Genomic DNA, 22,363 nt, shown 5'->3' with positions numbered 1-22,363 from the left:
TTTGCTCCTAAATTTCTTGTCCAATTTTTAGATTAGTCGTGAGTATTTTGTACGAAAAACCCGTAAGAAATCAGAAACTCATGAAAAAGTGTTGGATAAAACGTTAGCTAACTACATATATGAATAGCACATGTCAGTCATCAAAAGTGTTCTCATGCAACAAATTAGTTATAGTCAATTAAAGGGATCCAACTAGTTTTTTTCAAAAAGATACGTCAATATTTCATAGATTTTTTAACTAGGTAATATCTTTATTGTTAGACGAAAAATATAATTTTTACCATCAGTTTGCAGGATTTTCGTCGGATTCGTTTGCTGAAAGAATTCTGGATTGTGAAGCCTGCGTAGTAGTTACTGCAGATGGAGTCTGGAGAGGAGAAAAATTACTATCTCTTAAGAATATCTGCGATCAGGCAATGAACAAATGCGCACAAAAGGGTTACAATGTGAAAACTTGCATAGTGGTGTCTCACTTAGGGCGCGTAACGTCCCCAACAGGAGTTCAAAGAAACAGAAGTAATAAAGTAAGCTTATTAATTTATGTTATTCATACTTATTAATTATTCACTGATTTTGTAACACGGTTGTCATACTGGAGTCCCTGTTAAGAATACCAAGATATCGTAAAATTTTGTTGAATTTTGATATTTTTCATTTTTAAATTACATTTTTCTGTTACTTGTGACATCATATTTTAAAATCTATTTCAAGTTTTGTCTTAGTTTTTTTACGGTAGTACACATAGACAGTAGTGATTCTAACAATGCAATTGTGATGTTATTTATGTCTTGAATTTAAATTAAACCTTTCATCATTATCTGCACCAAACTTTTGACGACATTTTAAGTAAACGAGTTTCTTTTTATTAGCGAAAATTCTGAAACTAATCTGTGACAAGGTTGTAGTTGATAGTTGATAATATTCAAAAAGATAAGACAATCGATAAAACATAGGAGTATTTTTTTTTAATTAAGTATTTCAATCAGTTATTTTTATTATAGGTACCTAGAATATAGTTTTTGCGGACGAATCGTTGCTGTCTACAGACGAAGCATAGTCGAGTCCGGAATAGCAGATGAGTCCGCAAAAACTTTTTAAGGTTCGTGTTACAAACAACATTTTTTAGTTAAAGCTCCCACAAACACCAACGATTAGTCTGCAAAATTTTAAGGTATTAGTAGGTACTAGTCCAAAAAACAAGTATTTTTTGGATTAAGTACGAAAAATACTCATTTTACCGACTAAATGAGTCATGAGTCCATAAAACAGCCATTTTAGGGGCCATATAATAAAAAATAATTTTTTAAAGAAAAAATATTTGATAATGTCTTGTCTTTGGCGTAAATTTTTTTTAATTCGAACGACAGCTCGCACACGACCTTATTTAACAATTATGATTTTGTAATATATTATAGGGTTACTCACGAGAAAATTACTTCTGAAAATTATTTTTTCCGGAAATCGTCATAGAAACAACATTATACGTATCTACGCACAGGAAAATTCAATTTTCCGGACTAGTACTGTAAAGACTTTTATTTGTTCCTCACTTGTAAACATTAATTTACCAAGTCACTGTATTCAACATGAAAATGTCAGTTAACTGGCTATAGCCAGTAAAATTTTTACAGCCCTGCTCGTGCTCATACAGCCATATATTTTAAACTATTATGAGTTGAAATGACAGCCAATTGATTCAGGCAAATTTTCACTCACAATTGCTGCTTCCTCAGTAATATAGCTTACGCCACACTAATTGCAATACATCGAAAACGATAAATCGAAAAGTTTAAATGACAGAACTAGACAACACAATAAGTGTATGATAAGTGGCATGCTGACGTGCGTTTCCAAGGCAATACGTCTAAAGCTCATACGATGTTTCTTCAAATATCGGACCTTCTAGAGTTTGTAATAGTTTATAATAGTTATTTACAAGTGAGAAACAAATAAAATATTGAAAAATACATGCAAGGTAACGGGTTTTTACTGGCTCCAGAAGGTGACTGGCTCGCCTGCGGCTCGCCAGTCATATCTTTCTGTCCGCCAGTAAAAACCCTTTTACCATGCTAGTAATGTTAAATACTATACAAGACGCAAAATAAAAAACTTTAAAAAAGAACGATTTATTCAAAACTATTAATTAGAAATATTAATGTGTATTGTGGAACTTGTTGTGTTTGAAATATTGATTCCGGATAGTGAGCTTCAAATTTTCAGTAAAAGTCCCAGTCGAAATTTTAACATAGAACACATGCTCCAAAGACTTGAGGGTTTCTGCAAACTTGTTTTTTCCGCAAAATACGTAAGAAATACTTCTTCGGTAAGTGAAGTGACTTTTTTTCTCGTCGTCAATCTTCGAAAATTTGGAAAGCCCTTTCACACCAATCTTACACGGTAATAGATCGTTAGTAGCAGCAGCCGCAGCTTCACTCACATCAAATAGAATGCCCTCACAATGATTTTCGTTTTCTTTCATCATTATTTTATGAATTAACATTGTTTTCACCACACACTTACAAAATTGATGACATTTTTTCGATGTTGTTTACTTTGTAACTATAGTTGTCAACATAATTCATAAACTTGATTTTTATGGAATTTGTCAAAAATTTTTCTAAAATTTGTACATTTCGTCTTTTGTTAACGATTTCCGGAAAAATTTAATACAAAACACGTCACACACACGTTAATACTTGATTGCTTTGATTTGGTTTCAATATTTTAATACAGAGAATGCAGATTGATGTTTTTCTCGTTTTGCGTAAGAACTGCAAAAAGTAGTGTATATTATCACCCTTTTTTTCAATGATAGATATTATCTCTGGCTTTCTCGTTGGCTAACGTTCATGATTGTGATTCATAACAATGAAGCTATGTGCATTTATACTGGTTTTTATATTTTTATATGAACATTTTTAAATTTTTTTTACAGACACCGATGCAAGAAAATCGTGATATCTGGTGGCATGAAAGTGTTTCTAAAGCTTCAACTGATTGTCCTCCCGAATGGGTGCATGCGGAAGATCCGCTATTTATGCTATATACCAGTGGATCTACTGGCAAGCCCAAAGGAGTTGTTCATACAACTGCAGGGTATTTACTTTATGCCGCTACAACTTTTAAATATGTGTTTGATTATAAACCAAATGATGTTTACTGGTGCACAGCAGACATCGGTTGGATTACTGGGCATACTTATGTAGTATATGGACCATTAGCGAATGCTGCCACCTCAGTATTGGTAAGAATCAATATTTAATAAGATCTAATTATTTACATACATACACATGTCGATTAAATGGTGGATTAAGACACCAAGTGTTTCAATTTTTCCAAGATAATCCAATGATAACCAATGTATTGATGAGACGTAATTGTTTAACAGACTATGTTTCATTGGTAAACAATCATGGACATTTCGTGAAAGCCAAATTTAAGGTTCTCTGTTTATGTTAAAATATAGGTTTGCAAGCATTTTTGTGAAAGTGAACAGAATTTGTCATTTTCTATGAAGTCCGTTATATATGTACAATATTTCCCGAGCGTAAGCTGAGGAAATATTGTAATCGAGTCCATGGGTCGACTGGCGGCTTTCAAATTTTCTCGATGGGTAATGACCCTTTGAGTACGGAATGGGTTTCCCGTTTCCGTTTGTCTGTCGGTCTGTCCGCCGTCCGTGATGATTTTTTTTGGATAGATAATCTCCGAAACTACTGGACCAATTGTTGTCAAATTTTATATGTGTATTATATATATATATCATGTAGACGCTAAAACGCTAACCAAACTTTGTAAAGTCGCCCTCAGTAATAATGTGATGACGTTACCTCAAAACTGTACATAGTAAATGGGTTTTAAATTGTATAGAATGACATAATCCTACACGTGTAGTTTATGAGTGCTGAGTTTTTACTCGAAACGTCTACATTTTTGTCAACATTATGTAACAACATTTTACATTTTGAATTTGCAAAACCGAATGCTTTGAAATATTGCAGATGATTTAAAGTTATCATAAGCATGGTAAATTTTTAATCCAAATATATTTGCTTATACCTCCAAAAATGGATAACGTCACCGCAAAATTTTGTCAAATAAATGCCATCTAAAATGTCCAATATGTAATAAGACTATACTTGTAGTTTATTATTCCATTCATATTTTTAGATTTACTTATACAGGGTGACTCAAAAAAATTATGAATAAGTCAATTTATTTTATTGATTAACTCAGGAACGGCTCACTCCATTTTCCCAGAAAATTTGAGAATACGGTACTGTTATTATTAGTATTACACTGCACCAGTATTACTAAGTTGATACACGTGTCTTTGCAAAAAGGTTGACGTCATCACAAAATTTTGTAAAGTAAAACTCATTTGAAACATACGTTTAGCACGTTTCTTTACATTTACTTCAACATTACATACAGGTTCAGGTCAACCATCATAGGTGATAGGTGCGTGATTGTGCGATCCCCGCTTTCACCTGGTATTTGGTGTGAGCCCTTTCCAATTGTTAATTTGCGAATTGGATTATTGTTATTCCTGTTTGATGGTATTCATATTTTTGTATTGATATTGGTGCATCTTCGGTTGTTTTCTGGGAATTCAGTACTTGTTTTCCCAGTAACAAAGTTTGGATATCAATTCGAGTTTTATCGTAATTTTTTTGCGCTGATAACGGACATTTTTGCGGAGGTGAAGTACTGTGGCATTATACTCGCCCCAAGGCCGAGTATAATTTATTGTATCTAAACAACATACGCCCAGTCGAAATGGAGACGCCTACGACTTCATTTCCGGCAAGGGATCAGGCTATAGTTCTAAATGCAATTAAAGATTTAAAACTTATTGATTATGTCGTGGCTGTAGGGGATATAGTTGCGCCTAAAAATGTCATATTCGCGTCCCATATGTCGAACGATAGAGTATGTATATATTTAAAAGAAAAATCATATGTTGACTTAATCATTTCAGATCATCAAAATATTGTCGTTAAGGAAAATGTAGTCAGTGTGCGCCGGCTTATAAACCCCGCTAAACGTATTATCTTTTCTAATGTGTGTCCTTCGATCCCTCACAAGATTGTTGAGGATCTCATCAAAAGATTGGGTTTTATCTTAGTATCTAATATATCCTTTTTGAGAGTTGGCATACAAAACAGTGAATATAATCATGTTTTGAGTTTTCGTCGTCATGTTTATGTCCAGCCTAATGATTCAGTTGAACTTCCATCTTCGTTGATATTGAAGTATGATGACACGAACTACCGTATTTTTCTAAATTACGACGACGTTTGCTTTAAATGTAAGCAGGTTGGTCATTTCGCACAAGAATGTCCCTCAACCTCAGGTACTTCAGATACTTTTTCTCCCACTATTTTACAGGCAAATGGCACTTCACTTGAGAAATCGAATAAGAGATCTAATGGGGATGTGGACGAGGACCGTCCCGATGAAGAAGAGGAAATGGAAGGTTTTCAGCCTCTAGATCTGAGTAGAGAGTTATCTTGTGAGGTGGAGAATGTTTTAAGCTCTATACAAACCATAAAAATTAAAACTTGTGACTCCACTGAGAGTTTAACTTCGACCTCTGATTTGATCTAGCCCGCTAAAGATTTAATAGATAACGCCCAGTACCCGCTAAATTTTGAAGAGTTAACCCGATTTGTGGAGAAAGCTGTTGGTGAATTGGATATCTTAGAGTTAATACGAAAATACACGACTGACGTAGAAGGGGTCTCTGCTATGCTATTCGATATTTTTCCGCTGCTTACTCATAATAGCGTCCGCAATCGTATTAAAAAAAATAGACTTAAAATTAAAAAGGCGCTTGCTAGGCTTGCAGATAAAACATCTAATAAAGCTACGGATACTGTGGCTGGCCCCTCAGGCGGTTCCTAATAGGGATTCGATTTCGTTTCTTTTCTTTTCTTTTTTTTTTTCTTTTCAAATTCAGTTTTCAAAATAATTCATCTGTTAAATTTTTTGTTGGCAATTTAGTATACACTAATGTAGCTTCCCTGATGGCAAAATATGACGACTTCTCTGTGCTGGTGCAATCTTTGAAACCGACTTTTATAATGTTGTCAGAGTCGTGGCTAAGCCCTGCGATTCCTGATACATTAGTGGCTATAAACGGTTACACTCTTTTTAGGAACGACCGGGACGGCAGAAGGGGGGGCGGTGTGTGTATGTTTGTAGCGGACTTGATTTGTTCCAGTTTCACAATTAATATCTTAAGCTCGGAAGTCGGCAATAATGAAGCACTATTTCTCAAATTATCGAACAGTAGTATCTCATTTGTGTTAGGATGTATATACAGACCCCCAGACTCTGCAATTGGTGATGATAGAAAACTCTTTACGTTTGTGTCAAAAATTGCCGATAGCTGCGACAGACTGATTATCGCGGGAGACTTTAATTTACCTGACATAACCTGGCCTCTTGATCATAACGCTAATTTTAACGCTCCTTCCCAGTTGTTGCGTGATGTACTGATAAACAGTCATCTAGAGCAAATTATTACTAAACCGACCCGTTATAGAACGAACCAAACACCGTCAACCCTCGATCTAATTATCACCTCGGACGATAAGTTACTAGCAAACTTGGATTATCTGGATCCTGTTGGTAAATCTGATCACGTGGTGTTAAAGGTAGAAGTGCAAATCTGTTTTGAAAGACGAAGGAGGATTACCTCTACTTGTAGGGTTATTACGAATTATGAGCTGGTCAACAGAGATCTGTTCAACACTGACTGGTCCACCATTCTTGTGGAACCATCTGTAGAAGACAATTGGACTAGATTTAAGAAACAGCTTAATTCTGTGGTGACCAAACACACAGTTTCCGTAGTAAGAAAACAGTCTTCAAATAAACAATGGATCACCAAACAGATTCTCAAACTTATTAGAAAAAAAAGGGCGCTGTGGCGATGTTACAAGCGCACTGGTAGTGAGAGTGATTACAAGGCACACAGAGTGTTTTCAAACAAAGTTTCTGCTACTATAAGAGATGCCAGATGCAACTATGAGAAGCGCATTGCTGCTTTAAAAGATGTGAAATGTTTTTACAAATACGTGCGGTCTTCCTTAGTTGGGCCTGTGAAGACCCCTCACCTAAGAGACGTAAGTGGACGTATCACTGAGGATAGTCAATTGGTCGCTAATTTGTTTGGGGATACGTTTGCTAACGTTTTTACAGTTGACACAAATTCTAATCTCCCTACTGTATAGACACCCCCAAATTCCACAACTATTACTTCCGTTGAATTCTCTGAGGTAGCAATAGCTAAAAAGATATCTAAACTGCGCATAACCAAATCTCCTGGACCAGATAGCATTACCGTGAATCTTCTCAAAAAGTGCCAATGTTTGTGCCAACCTTTAAAGATTCTAATGGAGCAGTCATTTGAGTCGGGGACTCTTCCTCTTGAATGGAGGTCTGCGGTGGTGAAACCCATATATAAAAAGGGTGATAAGTTTGTTGCTGACAATTATAGACCTGTCAGTTTAACGTTTCACGTAGTCAAAATCGCTGAATCCATTGTTTATGATGTGTTGATAGAGTTTATGATTAACTGTAATATACTCCCTACAGAGCAACACGGATTTGTGCCTGGTAGGTCTGTTACTACAAATTTACTCTGTAGTCTTGAGGACTGGACCAAGACGCTTGATTCCGGCGAATCAACTGATGTTCTGTACTTGGACTTCTCGAAGGCCTTCGATCGAGTACCTTTGCGACATCTTCTACTTAAACTCAACCATTTTGGCGTTCGTGGAAACCTTCTTCGCTGGATAGAGGCTTTTCTTTCTAATCGGTTGTTCAGTGTTAAAGTGGGTGACGTATTTAGTACGCAGAGAAGAGTGCTGAGTGGAGTTCCTCAGGGATCGGTACTTGGGCCCCTTCTTTTTGTGATCTATACATCCGACATTAAATATTCTTTGAAATCCCCTTTTGTAATGTATGCGGATGACCTGAAGATCTATAATAAGAGTTGCAATTTCACTGTTCTGCAAAATGACTTAGATGTGGTTGCCAATTGGTCGTGTACATGGTTGCTGTCTATTAACTCCGCAAAATGCGTCGTGCTATATACTAATAGTAGCCGAAATCCAAAGCATGATTATCATGTGAATGGCACGCAACTGTTCAAGGTTGACTCTTATCGCGACCTGGGTGTAATGGTGTCATCCTCTCTCTTGTGGTCCGAGAAGTAGTAGTGTGAAGTAGTTAAGAAGGCGAATAGAATTATATTTCTTATTAGTCGGACGTTTAGGGCTATTACAATATCGATGTTCATCAATTTATATAAAACGTTAGTTCGACCAGTTCTAGAATTTGCCAATACTGTATGGGCACCGTCTCTGAAAGGTGATATTGCATTATTGGAGGGTGTACAGCGTCGTGCCACTTGTTTGCCGTTTGGGAGAGTTCGCCCTTCATATGAAGGGAGACTGGCCCTAATGCACTTACCTTCCTTGGCTGATAGAAGGGTAAGGGGGGACATGATTACAACATTTCAAGCGCTTACTAACAACAACTCAGTGATACGGTCCTTTTTTAAGCTAGACATGCGTGGTCGGACAAGGGGTCATTCCTTTAAATTAGTTAAAGGTAACTTTAAAACAACAGCTAGACAGATATACATTGTTAACAGGGTGTTTGGTAAGTGGAATTCTTTACAAACGGAGGTTGTGTTGAGTGACTCGGTTTTAAGTTTCAAACGTAGCTACGATCAGTATAACAAAGTGTAGGTATTAAAGATGCGCGGGCACAACAGGCTTAGGCCTCTGCCCGATCGCAGTTTCATAATAATAATATTAATAATAATAATAATAATTGTATATTTCAACTTATAGGTTTTCTCATAAAAAAATAAAATCCGCAACATTAAATTTTATAGTTTTGCGAAAATGCTACGTTTCATTGTACTCCAAGTGCGAGGGAAGTTCTGTCGAAACAACTTTCGACCATTTTTTTTTATAACTGGAAACGAGCATCTGACATAGATGTTGCTTCAAGAAGTATCCGAACATGCGATATAACATATAGTATAATATGTAATATGTAAAATTTTTGATGAAATTGTTCATACACCATATAATGAATTTTAATTTGGTGATTTCTAAGAAAAACCTTGATCCATGGTTATTTGACCAGTTTCTTAGAGAAATGTTAAAATTTGATTTTGTAGATTTTAGGAGTATTATTTTTACTCCCGAGCATAAGCGAAGGAAGTATTGTAATCGAGTCCGTCGGCCGACTCTCTACTTTTACGTTTTCTCGACTTTTCATGACCGCTAGTTTTTTTTAAAGATAACCCATATAAGTTAAAATGAAAGACTGTGTGGACTATTAAAGTATAGGTAAAGAAGCATCCTCTAAGCGTATGTTTCAAGTGAGTTTTTCCATAACAAAATTTTGTAGTGACGTCATCAATATGTTAGTAAATAATCAAAATTTTTCTGATCATCCTCAACAATGTGATGGCTTCACTTCAAAATTTTATTTAAATTTTATAAAATAACATATTCGTGCATGCATAGTTTATGAATGCGTCTTGATTTTTTACTATAGGCATCTAAGTTAATTCATCTCAAAATTTTATCGAATAAATACTATCTATAATAATATGCAAAATATGTATTAGGAGTCTATACTTGTATTTTGCAGCACTGTTTATTTATATCGGGTGACTGATAAAACGAATGAGGGAATTTATTAATAATTGTCGTTATTATTACTACGAGGATGGTCTGAAAAATTCTCGACCTCGGCCATAAAAAATGAATCTATCACCTTGATTTTTTTTTCCCAAAGAGGCACATCTATTATAAGCTTACATAGTCAATTGCTAAAGATTCTGTCAAAAACTCTTCTTCAAATCGATTTTTGAAACCTACGTGTTATGGACATTCCGCAAAATGGAGAAAATTGAGTATCGGGCCGTAATTGATTTTTTTGTTAAAGCTGGTTAACACCGACCGAAACTCATACAAAGTTTTTAAAGGTGTATGAGGACTCTTCATCTTCATTTTCAACCATTAAGAAATGGGCTGTCGAATTTAAGCGTGGCCGTACAAGCACGGAAGATGACCCACCGGAGGGACAATCAAAAACTGCGACAACGTCGGAAATCGTTCGAAAAGTGTATGATATGGTATTATCTGATCGACGAGTAAAAGTTCGTGAAATAGCTGAGACTATCGGCATCTCGAAAGAGCGGGTATATCACATTTTGCACCAAGAACAGAATATGAAAAAACTCTGTGCAAGATGGGTGCCGCGATTTTTAACGGTGGTTCAAAAACGGATTCGCATGCAAATTTCGGAACACTGTTTAGATCGTTTTAAAGTAAATACAGTTGATTTTGTGCGAAGATTTGTAACCATGGATGAAACTTGGGTTCACCATTTTACGCCAGAATAAAAACAACAATCTAAACATTACACAGAAGCTGGTTATCCAGCGCCAAAGAAGGCAAAGTCCGTTCCATAGGCAGGAAGGGTTATGGCATCGGTTTTTTGATACGCTAAAGGAATTTTACTTATTGATTATCTGGAAAAAGGTAAAACAATAACGCGGGAATATTATGCTAATGTACTAGATAGATTAGATACAAAAATTCGGGAAAAAAGGCCAGGTTTACAAAAAAAAACAATTTTTCATCAAAACAATGCACCTGTGCACAAAAGTGTTATTGCAATGGGAAAATTGAGAGATTTAAAGTACAATTTGTTGGAATATGCGCCCAATTCGCCAGATTTAGCTCCCTCGGACTTTCATTTATTCCCAGAACTCAAAAAATTCCGAAGTGGACAGCGTTTGGGGTCTAATTTTGAAGCTATTGAAGCTGTAGAGGCTTATTTTGCAGACCTTCCAGAAAACCATTGTAGGGAAGGTATAATCGCATCAGAGCATCGGTAGTCCCAGTGTAGTACACTCCAGGGAGATTATGTAGAAAAGTAAAAATAGTTTCAAATTTATAAATGTGTTCTTTCATTGACAGGCCACGAATTTCTCAGACCATCCTCGTAGTATTACACTGCACCTATTCAAATTGATGTACGTGTCTTTGCTGTTGCTGATGTCTCCACAAAATTTTGTATTGGGGAAACTCGTTTGAAACTTACTACCTTTACGGTAGCATATATTTATTTTAACTTGTAGCAGATATCATAGCAAATTAAAATTCGCAAAACCAAATTTTATAATTTTTTGAAAAAGGTAGATATGTTGTACTGTACATAGGAGCGAGGGAAGTTCTGTCTAAATAGCCTTACACCAATTTTAATGGTTATTTTAGTATACCCGTATTACGATTTTAGTTTTACTTCCGGACATAAATTATTTGTTTTTAATGTTTTTACATAAACAGATATGTTTCTGTTCTTATTTGTGGTGTATATATATTTTTTCAGTATGAAGGTACTCCATTCTATCCCAACAATGACAGATTTTGGTTAGTGGCAAAAAAATATAGAGTGAATCAATTTTATACTGCACCTACTGCTATTAGGGCTTTAATGAAATTTGAGGATGAATTAGTTAAAAGGTAAGGCCACTATTATCTCTTATAGTTATAAATAAATGAAATATCGGGTGGGTATATGTAATCTATCATAATCTTTTTTATAAATAAGAATCTAGTAAATACTAAAAATTTCGTCAAAATTTATAATTAACAACTAATATACCAAATTAACCATGATTTTTGTATGATAGAAATTAATTATTATCGTCTACATTTAAATGCGAATAAAATTGAGTTTGTGTTACTTTTATAGGGTAGATTTATCTTCTTTGAAAGTGTTGGGGTCTGTTGGGGAACCAATAAATCCTGAAGCGTGGTTGTGGTATTATAAATTAGTTGGTCGAGAAAAGTGTGCAATTGTGGATACATTTTGGCAGACAGAAACAGGAGGTCATGTTTTGACTCCGCTTCCAGGTGCAACTCCTATGAAGCCTGGCGCTGCTGTAAGTAAAATTTATAATTTTTAGTTAGGAAAATGACACGTTGTTAATTTTTGTACTTTCTTGGAAATAGACAAAAATGAATTAACGAAATCAGAGAGAACTCTGTTTTTTCGTTAACTGCAAGAATAATTAAATAATATACACAAATTTTAAAAGTATAATTATGACCTGAATTTTAAAATAAAAAAAAAACTTTTAATTCACTACTTTGGAGGAATGTTTTGTCTGATAAGCACTATCAGAGCAATTTAATTATTGTAATCATGACATATTAAAAAAAAAAAAATTAAATAAAAACCAAAGACTTAAATAGTTAAATAGCTTGAGGTCCTAGGTCGTACAACCATCACGAATTACAAATCTAGTAGTTTCGACAATTACATATTTATAAAAATTTATTCTAGTCTAGTGAATTACTGTTGACAGCGAACCCAAACAAGTAATGAGAGACACAAATCAATTTTGTCCCACAATGAGTGTCCGATTTCTAAAAAAGAGTTATTGCTTCTATAATATTAATAAATATAACATCTTAAAATAGGCTTTCATGTAATAATGAACATCCTTCATAATTAATTTAAACACTTAATTAAAATTTTGAATTGTATTTTCAGTTTATTCTTATTTATTTTATTCCGTTTTCCTGAATCACGTAAAGGCAAGAAAAGCAACATTAACATGGTAATCTGAACTTTTGGGGTAAAACCAAGAAATGCTACTGAAATATGTGCACAACATTGAAAAAAAAGTTCACAAAAAGGACTGTTCAGAATCAATTTTTTCAACTTTTCGTCACCTCACATCTACATTTATTAAACGTTGCCAGGACTGCCGTCCTCGAGCAAATTACAACGGACAGTTTTCGTTGATACCGAATATCTTATAGCCAAAGATTGCATGACGCAGTGCTTAATCTTCCCATTTACACTTAATTCAAGAATGAGTCGAGTTTGGTCTGTTACATTAGGCATTTTTCTTTGAATTGTGAATTGGAGCAATTGTTTTTATTTCCTGGGCCATATTTTCCCCATACAGGTATTTTAAACAAAGTGTCTTTAAATTCGATTAGAAACAAAGAATTATTGCATTTGACTTACACGAACATCGCTTTAAACAAAACCTCTTAGGCCCGGTTTATAGAAAGGTGAATTAAATATTTAATCCTCGATTAATTTAACACTGGATTAAAATGTAAAATGGGAGCTCGTGATTGGTTAACACATGCACGTCGTCTAGCAACGAACCTCAGTTAAAATTTAACAGTGAATTAACTTTAATTTCGGTTTCTATAAACCAGGTCTTAATCTTTAAAACTGAAGTTAGTATTATTAGCAAAATGCAGAAATTGGGCACTTATTTTGGGACAGATGGATTATTTATTAAGTGGACCCGTGTCGTCTGTGAAGAATAGAGGAACATCATATGTCACTATCGGGAAGGTTCCTTGACCATTGTTGATGGAAATGACATTCATAGGGCTATACAAATTTATTAGTATATTATATTAGTATTATATAGACCTAAGGTAACAATAGTGTCTTTACAGTAAATACCAAGTAAATACCGCTGTACATTGTTTCAAACCAAACTAAAAATTTAATAGATAACAATAAAGAAATGACCATCATTAGTGTTATAAGTATATGTAACTTTAAGGAGAGTGGCGACAATGAAGGTTCTATTTTTTATAGGATTCGCCATTTTGAGGCTAATGCAACCTATGTAAACCTTCCAATGTCAGATATCAGTAATGAACTAGCGTTCAGGCGGTACATTATAATTAACATTAAAATTGACTTGTTAATTGGTGTTGATACACGTACGTGCTTCGATATTTCTGTATCGTAAATTCAAGTGTTGCTAGACATAGTTTACTTGGATTTTACCTCAAAATAGTAGACGATCGGAAAGGAATGCCTTATTATTGTCACTGTTCCCAGAAATATATATACATAGTGACTTTAGTAAAGCTTACCGACTTAAACAAATCTAATCAGTCTTTCATTTTGCAGGCATTTCCATTTTTTGGTGTACAACCTGCTCTTTTAGATGAATCTGGCAAAGAAATCAAGGGAGAAGGAGAAGGCTACCTTGTTTTTGCTAGACCATGGCCAGGTATAATGCGAACTCTGTACAACAACCATCCTAGATATGAGACTACCTATTTTTCAAAATTTCCGGGATATTATTGTACAGGAGACGGTAAGATATGGTAAACATCAAGAACAATAATATCTTTTAATAAATGATAATTTAAGGAGCAAGACGAGATGCTGATGGTTATTTGTGGGTAACTGGGCGTGTTGACGATATGTTAAATGTATCAGGTCATCTAATGTCAACTGCAGAAGTTGAATCGGTTTTAACGGAGCACCCTCATATAGCCGAAGCAGCAGTTGTCGCTAAACCTCATCCCGTTAAGGGAGAATGTCTGTACTGTTTTATTACTACGACAGACAACGCTAGTTTTAACGATAAATTGCTAACAGAACTAAAGCAGTTGGTACGTGAGAGAATAGGACCTTTTGCGCAACCGGATGTAATTCAAAATGCTCCAGCGTTACCTAAAACTAGATCCGGAAAAATAATGCGGAGAATTCTGAGAAAAGTGGCGGTAAATGATCGAGATGTTGGGGACGTCAGTACATTGGCTGATAGTAGTGTTATTGAAAGTTTGTTCGCAAACAAACCTACAAATGCTTAAATAAGCATGTTTTATTGTTTGTCTTATATACAATACAATAACTTCAGAATGACAATGAGTCGTATTAATAAACTGTAGTAAACGATTTTAATTATATTAATTTTGCTTCTTACAATGTTATAAAATTTTCCATGATTCTATATTTTCGCTATTAAAATAAAAGCATTTACTATGGTTTATAAATATTACCCACATGTGCAATAAGTTTAAGGAGTCATTTGCTTCACCTCTTTTAGGTTTTTAGATAATTCAGTAATTTATTTAGTGGTTGTATTGATACATGTATCTGTCATTAAAAATTCAGTGGTAAATGGACCCAATATTGATAAGAAACATTTTCAAGTTTTTTCTCGTGCAATAAATTTTTAGAAACACTTTTAGTTTTTGCGTAATTGTTAATATGTATAGTGACAAAGAAATTATTGTTAGTTGCACATATTTTTTACCTACCTACTTATTTTGTTTAACATTACTTAATTTCAGGGTTTCAGATAAATGCACTACTGCACCATCATAAAGAATGCGTAAATAATGAAAGCTCAGAGATGGTAGTGGTTTTAATAGTGGTGACATAAGTAGAACTATTAATAATAGATTTTTTCTTTAATTTTTCAAAGTATTATTTTTGGATATTTTTCCCCTCGATATGATTGGTTGTGAGATGAAGGGGTAATCATATTGTTGTTTACTTCAACGGTTGTAATGTGAACCTGTTCCGCGCTTAATTTAATATGTTACAAGTATGACGCTATAGCTTTGACTTCGTGACTCATTAGACTTGTATTTTTTAAAATGTTATGTATATGCATCTTTTTAAAAGTGGCCATAGGGATTCCCATGTTAAATTTTAGACCCCATGTTAGCTTTTGTTAAGGTGAAAACCCCGAGATGATTTTTGAGGTGGAAATAGCCCTAGGGTTCTATTTTTAATTTCCACTACCACTATTTGTTAGTTTGTGCTTTATAAAAAGTAACATTATTTTTGTTAAAAATTTAGGTACATCATAGAATCTTTTGAATTTTAATTTGTGATATTGACAGAATAATTTTAAGTTAATTATTATTTAACACCTCCATTGCACTTTTTAGAAAAGAAACAGGATGATGGAATTCAAATATAAATGAAGAAAATAAAAGATAAATTCATTGAAATTGCGTTTTGGATGTCCACGATCGAGATACGGTGCATTTATAAATCTGACATAAAATTTTTGAATTATTCTTTTGCCGAGTGTGGAAATACTCCAGCAAAATTTTGGGCAATTTCTCTTGTCGATGTATTCCGTGACTATTTCCACTTCTTCTTTAATTCTGTACTGAAGCATGTTGACGAATTTCGGTTAGTAAAACCCAGTGATCGAACGAGTTATCAAATTTTAGAAACGTTAGGTAAATGCTTGTTTTTACATGGGTGCTTAAATATTACCGACAAATATTCAAATATTTTTTTTAAGAAATATTCTTTAATTTAATTGGCAAAAGATTACCCAAATTTCATCCAGTAAAAATTTCAACTCTGAATCATTTTACTTAAATATTAGTTAACATGGGCTATAGAATGTAACGGATTTTTAGATCATTACCTATATTACAATTAGCAACGATATGATATAAAACACTAATGAGTGTTCTTTTATTTCTCTACTCTTATACACGGCTTAAATGACTTAAGCAGAGTTAGTCAAATCCGAAATGATGAGAAATCAATCAGTTAAATATAAAATACGACGGCGCGACATCAAGCGATAACTTTGACTGGTCAACTGTGCAGTCTCAAACTCATTGAAAATTGTGGTGTTAAATGGTCATTTTTAATTTTTAAGGCAATTTTTGCATCTACGAGAATTCGTATAGCTGAGGAAAACTTGCAATGAGCATTATACTCAGACTCTTGTACGGAGTCTGCCTCAGGCGTCTATTGACTTCCACTAATTTTTAACGTAACTAAAGACCCTTGTAAACTTGCCATAGTCGAGATGGACCGTAATTAATATTTTACTTCCTCTTGTCTTGTTAAAGCTCGTTTACTGTCGTCTGAACTAACTCGGTAAATTAGCCTTTACACGCACCCTGCCTGTAAAGCGTTACCGTGGCAGCTTTACAGGCACCGTGCCTGTAAAACGTTATCATGACAGCACCGGAATCAAACACACATTCGCTGCGTCGGCCTTTTTCTTAATCTCACTAATACTGTGCTAATACTAACGTTAAAATCACCTTCAAACTCTTCATCTTCATCGAATTCCACAATTAACAGAGCTCAGAAACAAAATTAAACCATTTAAATTATTAATCGAATTTACAAATTGACAGTCGCGTTATTTTCAAACAATTCAATTTTCCATAGTTACCGGAGCAAACAATGGAAAATGACTATAATTTCTATGACTGTAATTTCAAGTAAAATTTCTAGAGATGCCAAAGTTGTTCATTTTCAGGATTTTCAGCAAGAGGAAGTAAAACGTTGTACGCGGCTCGCTTGCAACTAGCCTTTACTGGGGCTCACCGGATTACAGGACTCGCTCCTACGTCGCTCGCCCTGCAAACATTCCGGCTCGCCCGTAAAGGCTAATTTACTAAGCTTGCCACGTAAATAACTATTACTGCCATTTGTATTACTCGGGGTGGGGGAAGTTAAGCCCTCATAAAAATTAGTGGAAATCAATAGACCTCTGAGGCAGACTCCGCACAAGAGTTCTGGTCAAAGTATACTTCCGTGATGCCGAAGCCTTGAGGTAGCCATATTTTTAACTATACGTTTTTCACTGGATGATTACAAATGAGCCTGAGATTTTTTTCTTTTGAAAAATGCGATTTGGTAACATAAAACGTTCACTTATCAAAAAAACCAAACATTTATTGACAATTTGAAAATAAACAAATACTTGTACATGTTTATGCTTATAACCAAGGTTTCCAATTATTCACAAATTATTTTTTTTTAATTTTTCAAAAAAGTAGGATTTGTTGAATTGTATACTTCAGGGGCAAAGAAAGTCCTGTCGAAATAACAATGTTATTTTTTTAATCCTTAAAAATTATTATCGATTTTTGTAAGAAATGACAAAGCAATTGAGGGGTCACTCGACCCTTCTTACTATTCAAAATTTTTAGGTGGGGCGCGGCTGGGGTCAAGGGGGCTACGTGGCAAGGTCAAACTTTACATCAAATATGTGGCCAATTCAAAAAATTCACCAGTTTTTGGGTTTTTGCGAAATTAAAGCAACTTCGATTTATTTAGGGTGGCTCCTAAACTAAAAACCAGTATCAATCTAATCTGTTTATCTGTATTTTAACAACTGCTACAAAAATACGATTTCAGCATTTTAGTTAAGTAGCATATTTTTTAAGCTTTTTCTAACAAAATAAGTGTAGTCCCTTTGTCCTGGTAGTGTTAGCTCCGATCAAATTTCCAAAACCCGTTTTTATCGTGAAGGATAGGTATACCGAGACATATGAAAAGAAGCATGGGCTTAAACCCTATGTTTAGTTTTAAAATACACGCTTGAATGTTATACAAGGCTCCTTGATTAAAAAAAATAAATATCACCTTATTAAAATTAATGTCGTAATGGTAGTTTATGTAAAAGTAAACCTATCTTATTTCTACCGAAAAATTTTCTGGCCAAAAATTTCAGTATTCTAAAGAATTTTTGTATTTTACGATTTGTAACCACTTTCAAAAGTAAAATAAATTTTGTTGTTTCTTTTTACACAATTTTAGAATAAGAAAATGCTTTAAATATGCCTTGTAATTGTAACTAAACATATCATATTGCTCTTGTATGTATGTGTATAAAAATTTATATATATATAAATAGAGTGAGTAACCACACGTGGTCCTCGATATTTCGTGAATCGTTTTTAGAGATAGAAATAAATAAAATATTACAATTTTCAAATACGAAATTTCAGTTCTTTTAGAAACAACACCCTGTAACTTATTACTGCATATTATTCATATTTTTCTCTTTCTTTCTGTATGTTGATGTATCTCCTAAAAAAACGAAAAATTGCAGAAATTATCAACTTAAAATACAGAAAATATGTAACACAACACAAAAAAAAATAAAAAGCAGTAAAATGCGATAATAAAATAACAGCGTTCTATTTAAAAAAACTGAAATATAGATATTTGAAAACTGTGATATTTTAGAATTTTTTTTTAAACATGCTAGTTATTAAGATTCAATTTAATTTACCACACAACAAAGCGTTTTATTTATCTCTCCACAAAATAAACAGGGTTTAAAAATAACCTTAGGTACTGTGATTTGTTTTGTGAATCCTTGCACTACTAAAAAACATCAAGAAAATTAGAATATCCGGGCATTATCGTATGGGAATTAAAACAATAAATAATGTTCTCAACCTTCGGAAAAAGCCAGTGATAATATATAAAAATATGTTGGTGTTCTATTAACAAAAAAAAAAAACTAAGTTGCGTGTTATGACTTAAAAACAGAAGACTCTGTATAGTTGAAGATGTATGCTACTCAATGGGTCGTACAGCTTAAGTCTCTGATTATTTTTTCCATCATATAATTAATTAATGAGACGCGCGTTTAGTGGCTCACCTGTAATATAACTGGGTCTAAAAATATTAAAAATCGCCAATAGCGCTCTGTTCAGAAAAAATGCTTAGTGACATTATATTTTGTCAATATATTGATAATTTAATTTACTCGTAAATTTCACTGATTTTTCATAAGAACTAACTTTGTATTATTGATTAAATATGTTAAAGGTTTAAAAATTAGAAGAAATGGAAGCGTAATAAAATTGTGCATAAATAATGAAGTGAGGTATGATTTAAATTAATGATTTCAATTATCCCCATAGTTGATATCACGATAATATTATGTTTTTTTTTAATTTTTACATGTAGGTGCGTGTATAGACGTAGAATAGTGGAAGTATCAGTATGTATACAAAGAAACCTGCATAAGACGGCCCATGGAAAATCGGGAAACTGTCTATAACGAAAAATGTTTATAGTCCCGAATTGTTCCATAAGTATAACGTGTAAAAATATTTGTACAAATGCGGAAACTGTCTAACGCGAACACGGAAAATTACGTCAGGTATAAAAAAAACCATGACTGAAATAAACCTGCACAATTAGGGCGTTTACGACATTGTTGTAACAACCAGTGAATTGCACGACGTGGAAAATCAGCGGGTTCCAAAGCTTCCACTTTTTGGACGTGGCATGGATGTAGGCCTTGTTCTTTTAACGTACGATGCACAATAAGCTGCGAAACTTCAACTTCAGCTGCAAGTGCTTGTGTCGGGCTCTTCTTCGACCCGTTCCAAAAATTGTTCTTCAGCTTGCAGTATTCTTTCTGTCCTATCGTCAGTTCGAGGCTTGAATGTACCACGATCTTGGATTTCGAACTGACATTTGCGGCGATTATGACATTGTTACATCCGTAATATGTTCAAGGTTATATCGGTTTCTGTCCATTCAGCCAAAAATTGAAAACTGTTAAATCTGGCAATTTGCTTTAAAAAGGGTGAGCTGATCGCCTTTGCATGAGATGTTTTCTTGCCATGATTACATTTTGTTGTTCATTAAAAAAAATTGTGTGAACATTCAGAAAAATGATGGATTTAGCTGACGTATTGCCCGAAAATGTTAAAAATGTAGGCAGTCAAGCATTTGTTTGAATAAACAATGGTTTTCACATTCATTGCTTTTCAATTCCTTGACAGATGTTGACAATTGCCATTTCGGTAAGGTAATATTACCTTACCCATTTTACATACAGGATACAGTTTTGGCTTTCCGACCAGCCAACTTTTATAAATTTAAACAGGCATTTAATAGACAGAAACCAATAAATACTATTACGAAGTGTTTATAATGTTTTACACAATTTAAATATGATGCTTACAATCATGGTACAAGTATTGTCTTGTACCATGCTTACAATAATGTAGGTGAATAAAAAAGCATAATATTAAAGGATACAAAATAGGTATATGTAAAATTATGTCACGACTGGGGTGTTCTAAGGGGCTGGTCGAGCGGGGCAAAAAGGCCCAGTTCGTGGTTTTATGTTTTCATGTTGAGATCCCAATACAATTCAACTAAGACTACAGCTTTTCTGGGAGAAACATGTCACAGGTCACTTTTCTCTTCTTGCCACACCCCGACTATCGTTCCCCCCGCTCTCGTCAACCCCACGAAGCCCCTGCAGTGTCAACAACTATTCCTACTGTCGGTATGTGTTGACACTACATGGCCTCAATGGAGTCACATCGTGAGCAGGGTGTTTGGCAATCCTATTGTAACTAGGTTACGTATTTACGTATCTGTGACAATATTATTTTATTCAAAGAAGACTGTACAGTCCATGTATATTTGTAGGTACCCAATTGTATTTAAAAACATATATCGAACATGGTACCCAATTGTATTTAAAAACATATATCGAACATGAAAATTATGTGCCGTTCTACAAATGGATATTTACATGTGTGTAACAATTAATTATCACAATTACTTAATTGAGATTTAGGGTTTTATTTTTGAAATGTCCACATACTTATATAAATATATCTGACAAGTATATGTATTGTATATATATTTCTTTGTAATCTATACACATTAGAACTTATTTATTACTGTAAATAGACAGAGAAAATAGATGAATTGTTAAATATGTATTATGTATGCATTAAAAGACCCATAATAAATTTTGAAGTTATTTATTATCAATAACGTTCTTGCCTAAAACACATTGCAGAAGGTAGCACATTTAACATAAAATACGTATAAAAACAAAAACTACACCAAACATATATTTTTAACTTTATCCCCATTGTAACATTTTTTTTTAACCCAAATATGTCATTGTTTCCAGTGACATTTTAGTTGTTTGTCGTGAATTTCGTGAAGCCGATCTTACAATAACGTACGTTTTTTTAAGTCCACCTCCTATTGCCTTCTGTTGGTAACATAAAATTTCCCCTATCAATCTAGTATTTTTGTGCAGTAACAGTGGCAGAACCACAAATTGTTGATGACACAAGTTGATGCACTTCTGTCAAGCGAAAACAGAATTTTACGCAAGCGCCAAGAAAATGCATAATTTAAACATGCCTCGCAAAGAAAATGGTTCTCGTATCAAGCCCTGGGTTAATGAAAACAACAGATTTTAAAGTAAGACAACTAGAAGGTACCAGAAATATCACAAAACAAGTAACTTAACCTAACCTTAGTGTCGTTTTCCACTAAAAATTGGTCTAAAGAGTTTAGACAGTACTTCCCTCGCTGTCGGAAACTTGACGACTGCATGCCTATTGTGTTTTTTTTTCTCATTACATTTTTGTAGTGGGAATTTAAAAAAAAAATGTGATGACGTCATCAACATTTTTGCAAGGACACGTATATCAGTTGGGATAGATGTAGTGTAATACTAAGAATAAAATTATTGTATTCCCAAATTTTCGGGAAAATGAATTGGGTCGTTTTGAATATTGATTTCTTATAATCAATAAAATAACGAAACAATTTACTCAGGTATACGGCGCCGGTGTGTAATATCTAGAGAGCGGATTTCTGTCGGGCTAGGCAAGGCCAAACTCGGTACGGCTCGTACGGGATGCGAATTCATTGCCGTTGCGGACTGCACTTCGTTTATTTGAGATTAGAATAACGCTGT

General features: G+C 34.1%; 1 protein-coding gene across 1 annotated transcript in view; it reads left to right on the top strand.

Moving 5' to 3' along the window:
• The window catches only part of LOC135134837 (acetyl-coenzyme A synthetase), a 47,551-nt gene extending 26,831 nt beyond the window's left edge, over nucleotides 1-20,720 (top strand). The window contains exons 3-8 of the mRNA XM_064063677.1: nucleotides 288-524; nucleotides 2,936-3,244; nucleotides 11,434-11,567; nucleotides 11,800-11,989; nucleotides 14,002-14,191; nucleotides 14,248-20,720. Of these exons, the coding sequence (XP_063919747.1) occupies nucleotides 288-524; nucleotides 2,936-3,244; nucleotides 11,434-11,567; nucleotides 11,800-11,989; nucleotides 14,002-14,191; nucleotides 14,248-14,693 (1,506 nt within the window). The 3' untranslated portion in view covers nucleotides 14,694-20,720. The remainder of the gene's footprint in view (nucleotides 1-287; nucleotides 525-2,935; nucleotides 3,245-11,433; nucleotides 11,568-11,799; nucleotides 11,990-14,001; nucleotides 14,192-14,247) is intronic.
• Nucleotides 20,721-22,363: the final 1,643 nt, after the last annotated feature.

Source organism: Zophobas morio, unplaced genomic scaffold, assembly GCF_036711695.1.
Source record: "Zophobas morio isolate AGI-343-1 ecotype UQ-CSIRO unplaced genomic scaffold, CSIRO_AGI_Zmor_V1 ptg000024l, whole genome shotgun sequence".
Taxonomy (NCBI): domain Eukaryota; kingdom Metazoa; phylum Arthropoda; class Insecta; order Coleoptera; family Tenebrionidae; genus Zophobas; species Zophobas morio.
Note: the sequence above shows the minus strand (reverse complement) of the source record. Positions and strands in the feature narration are given on the sequence as shown.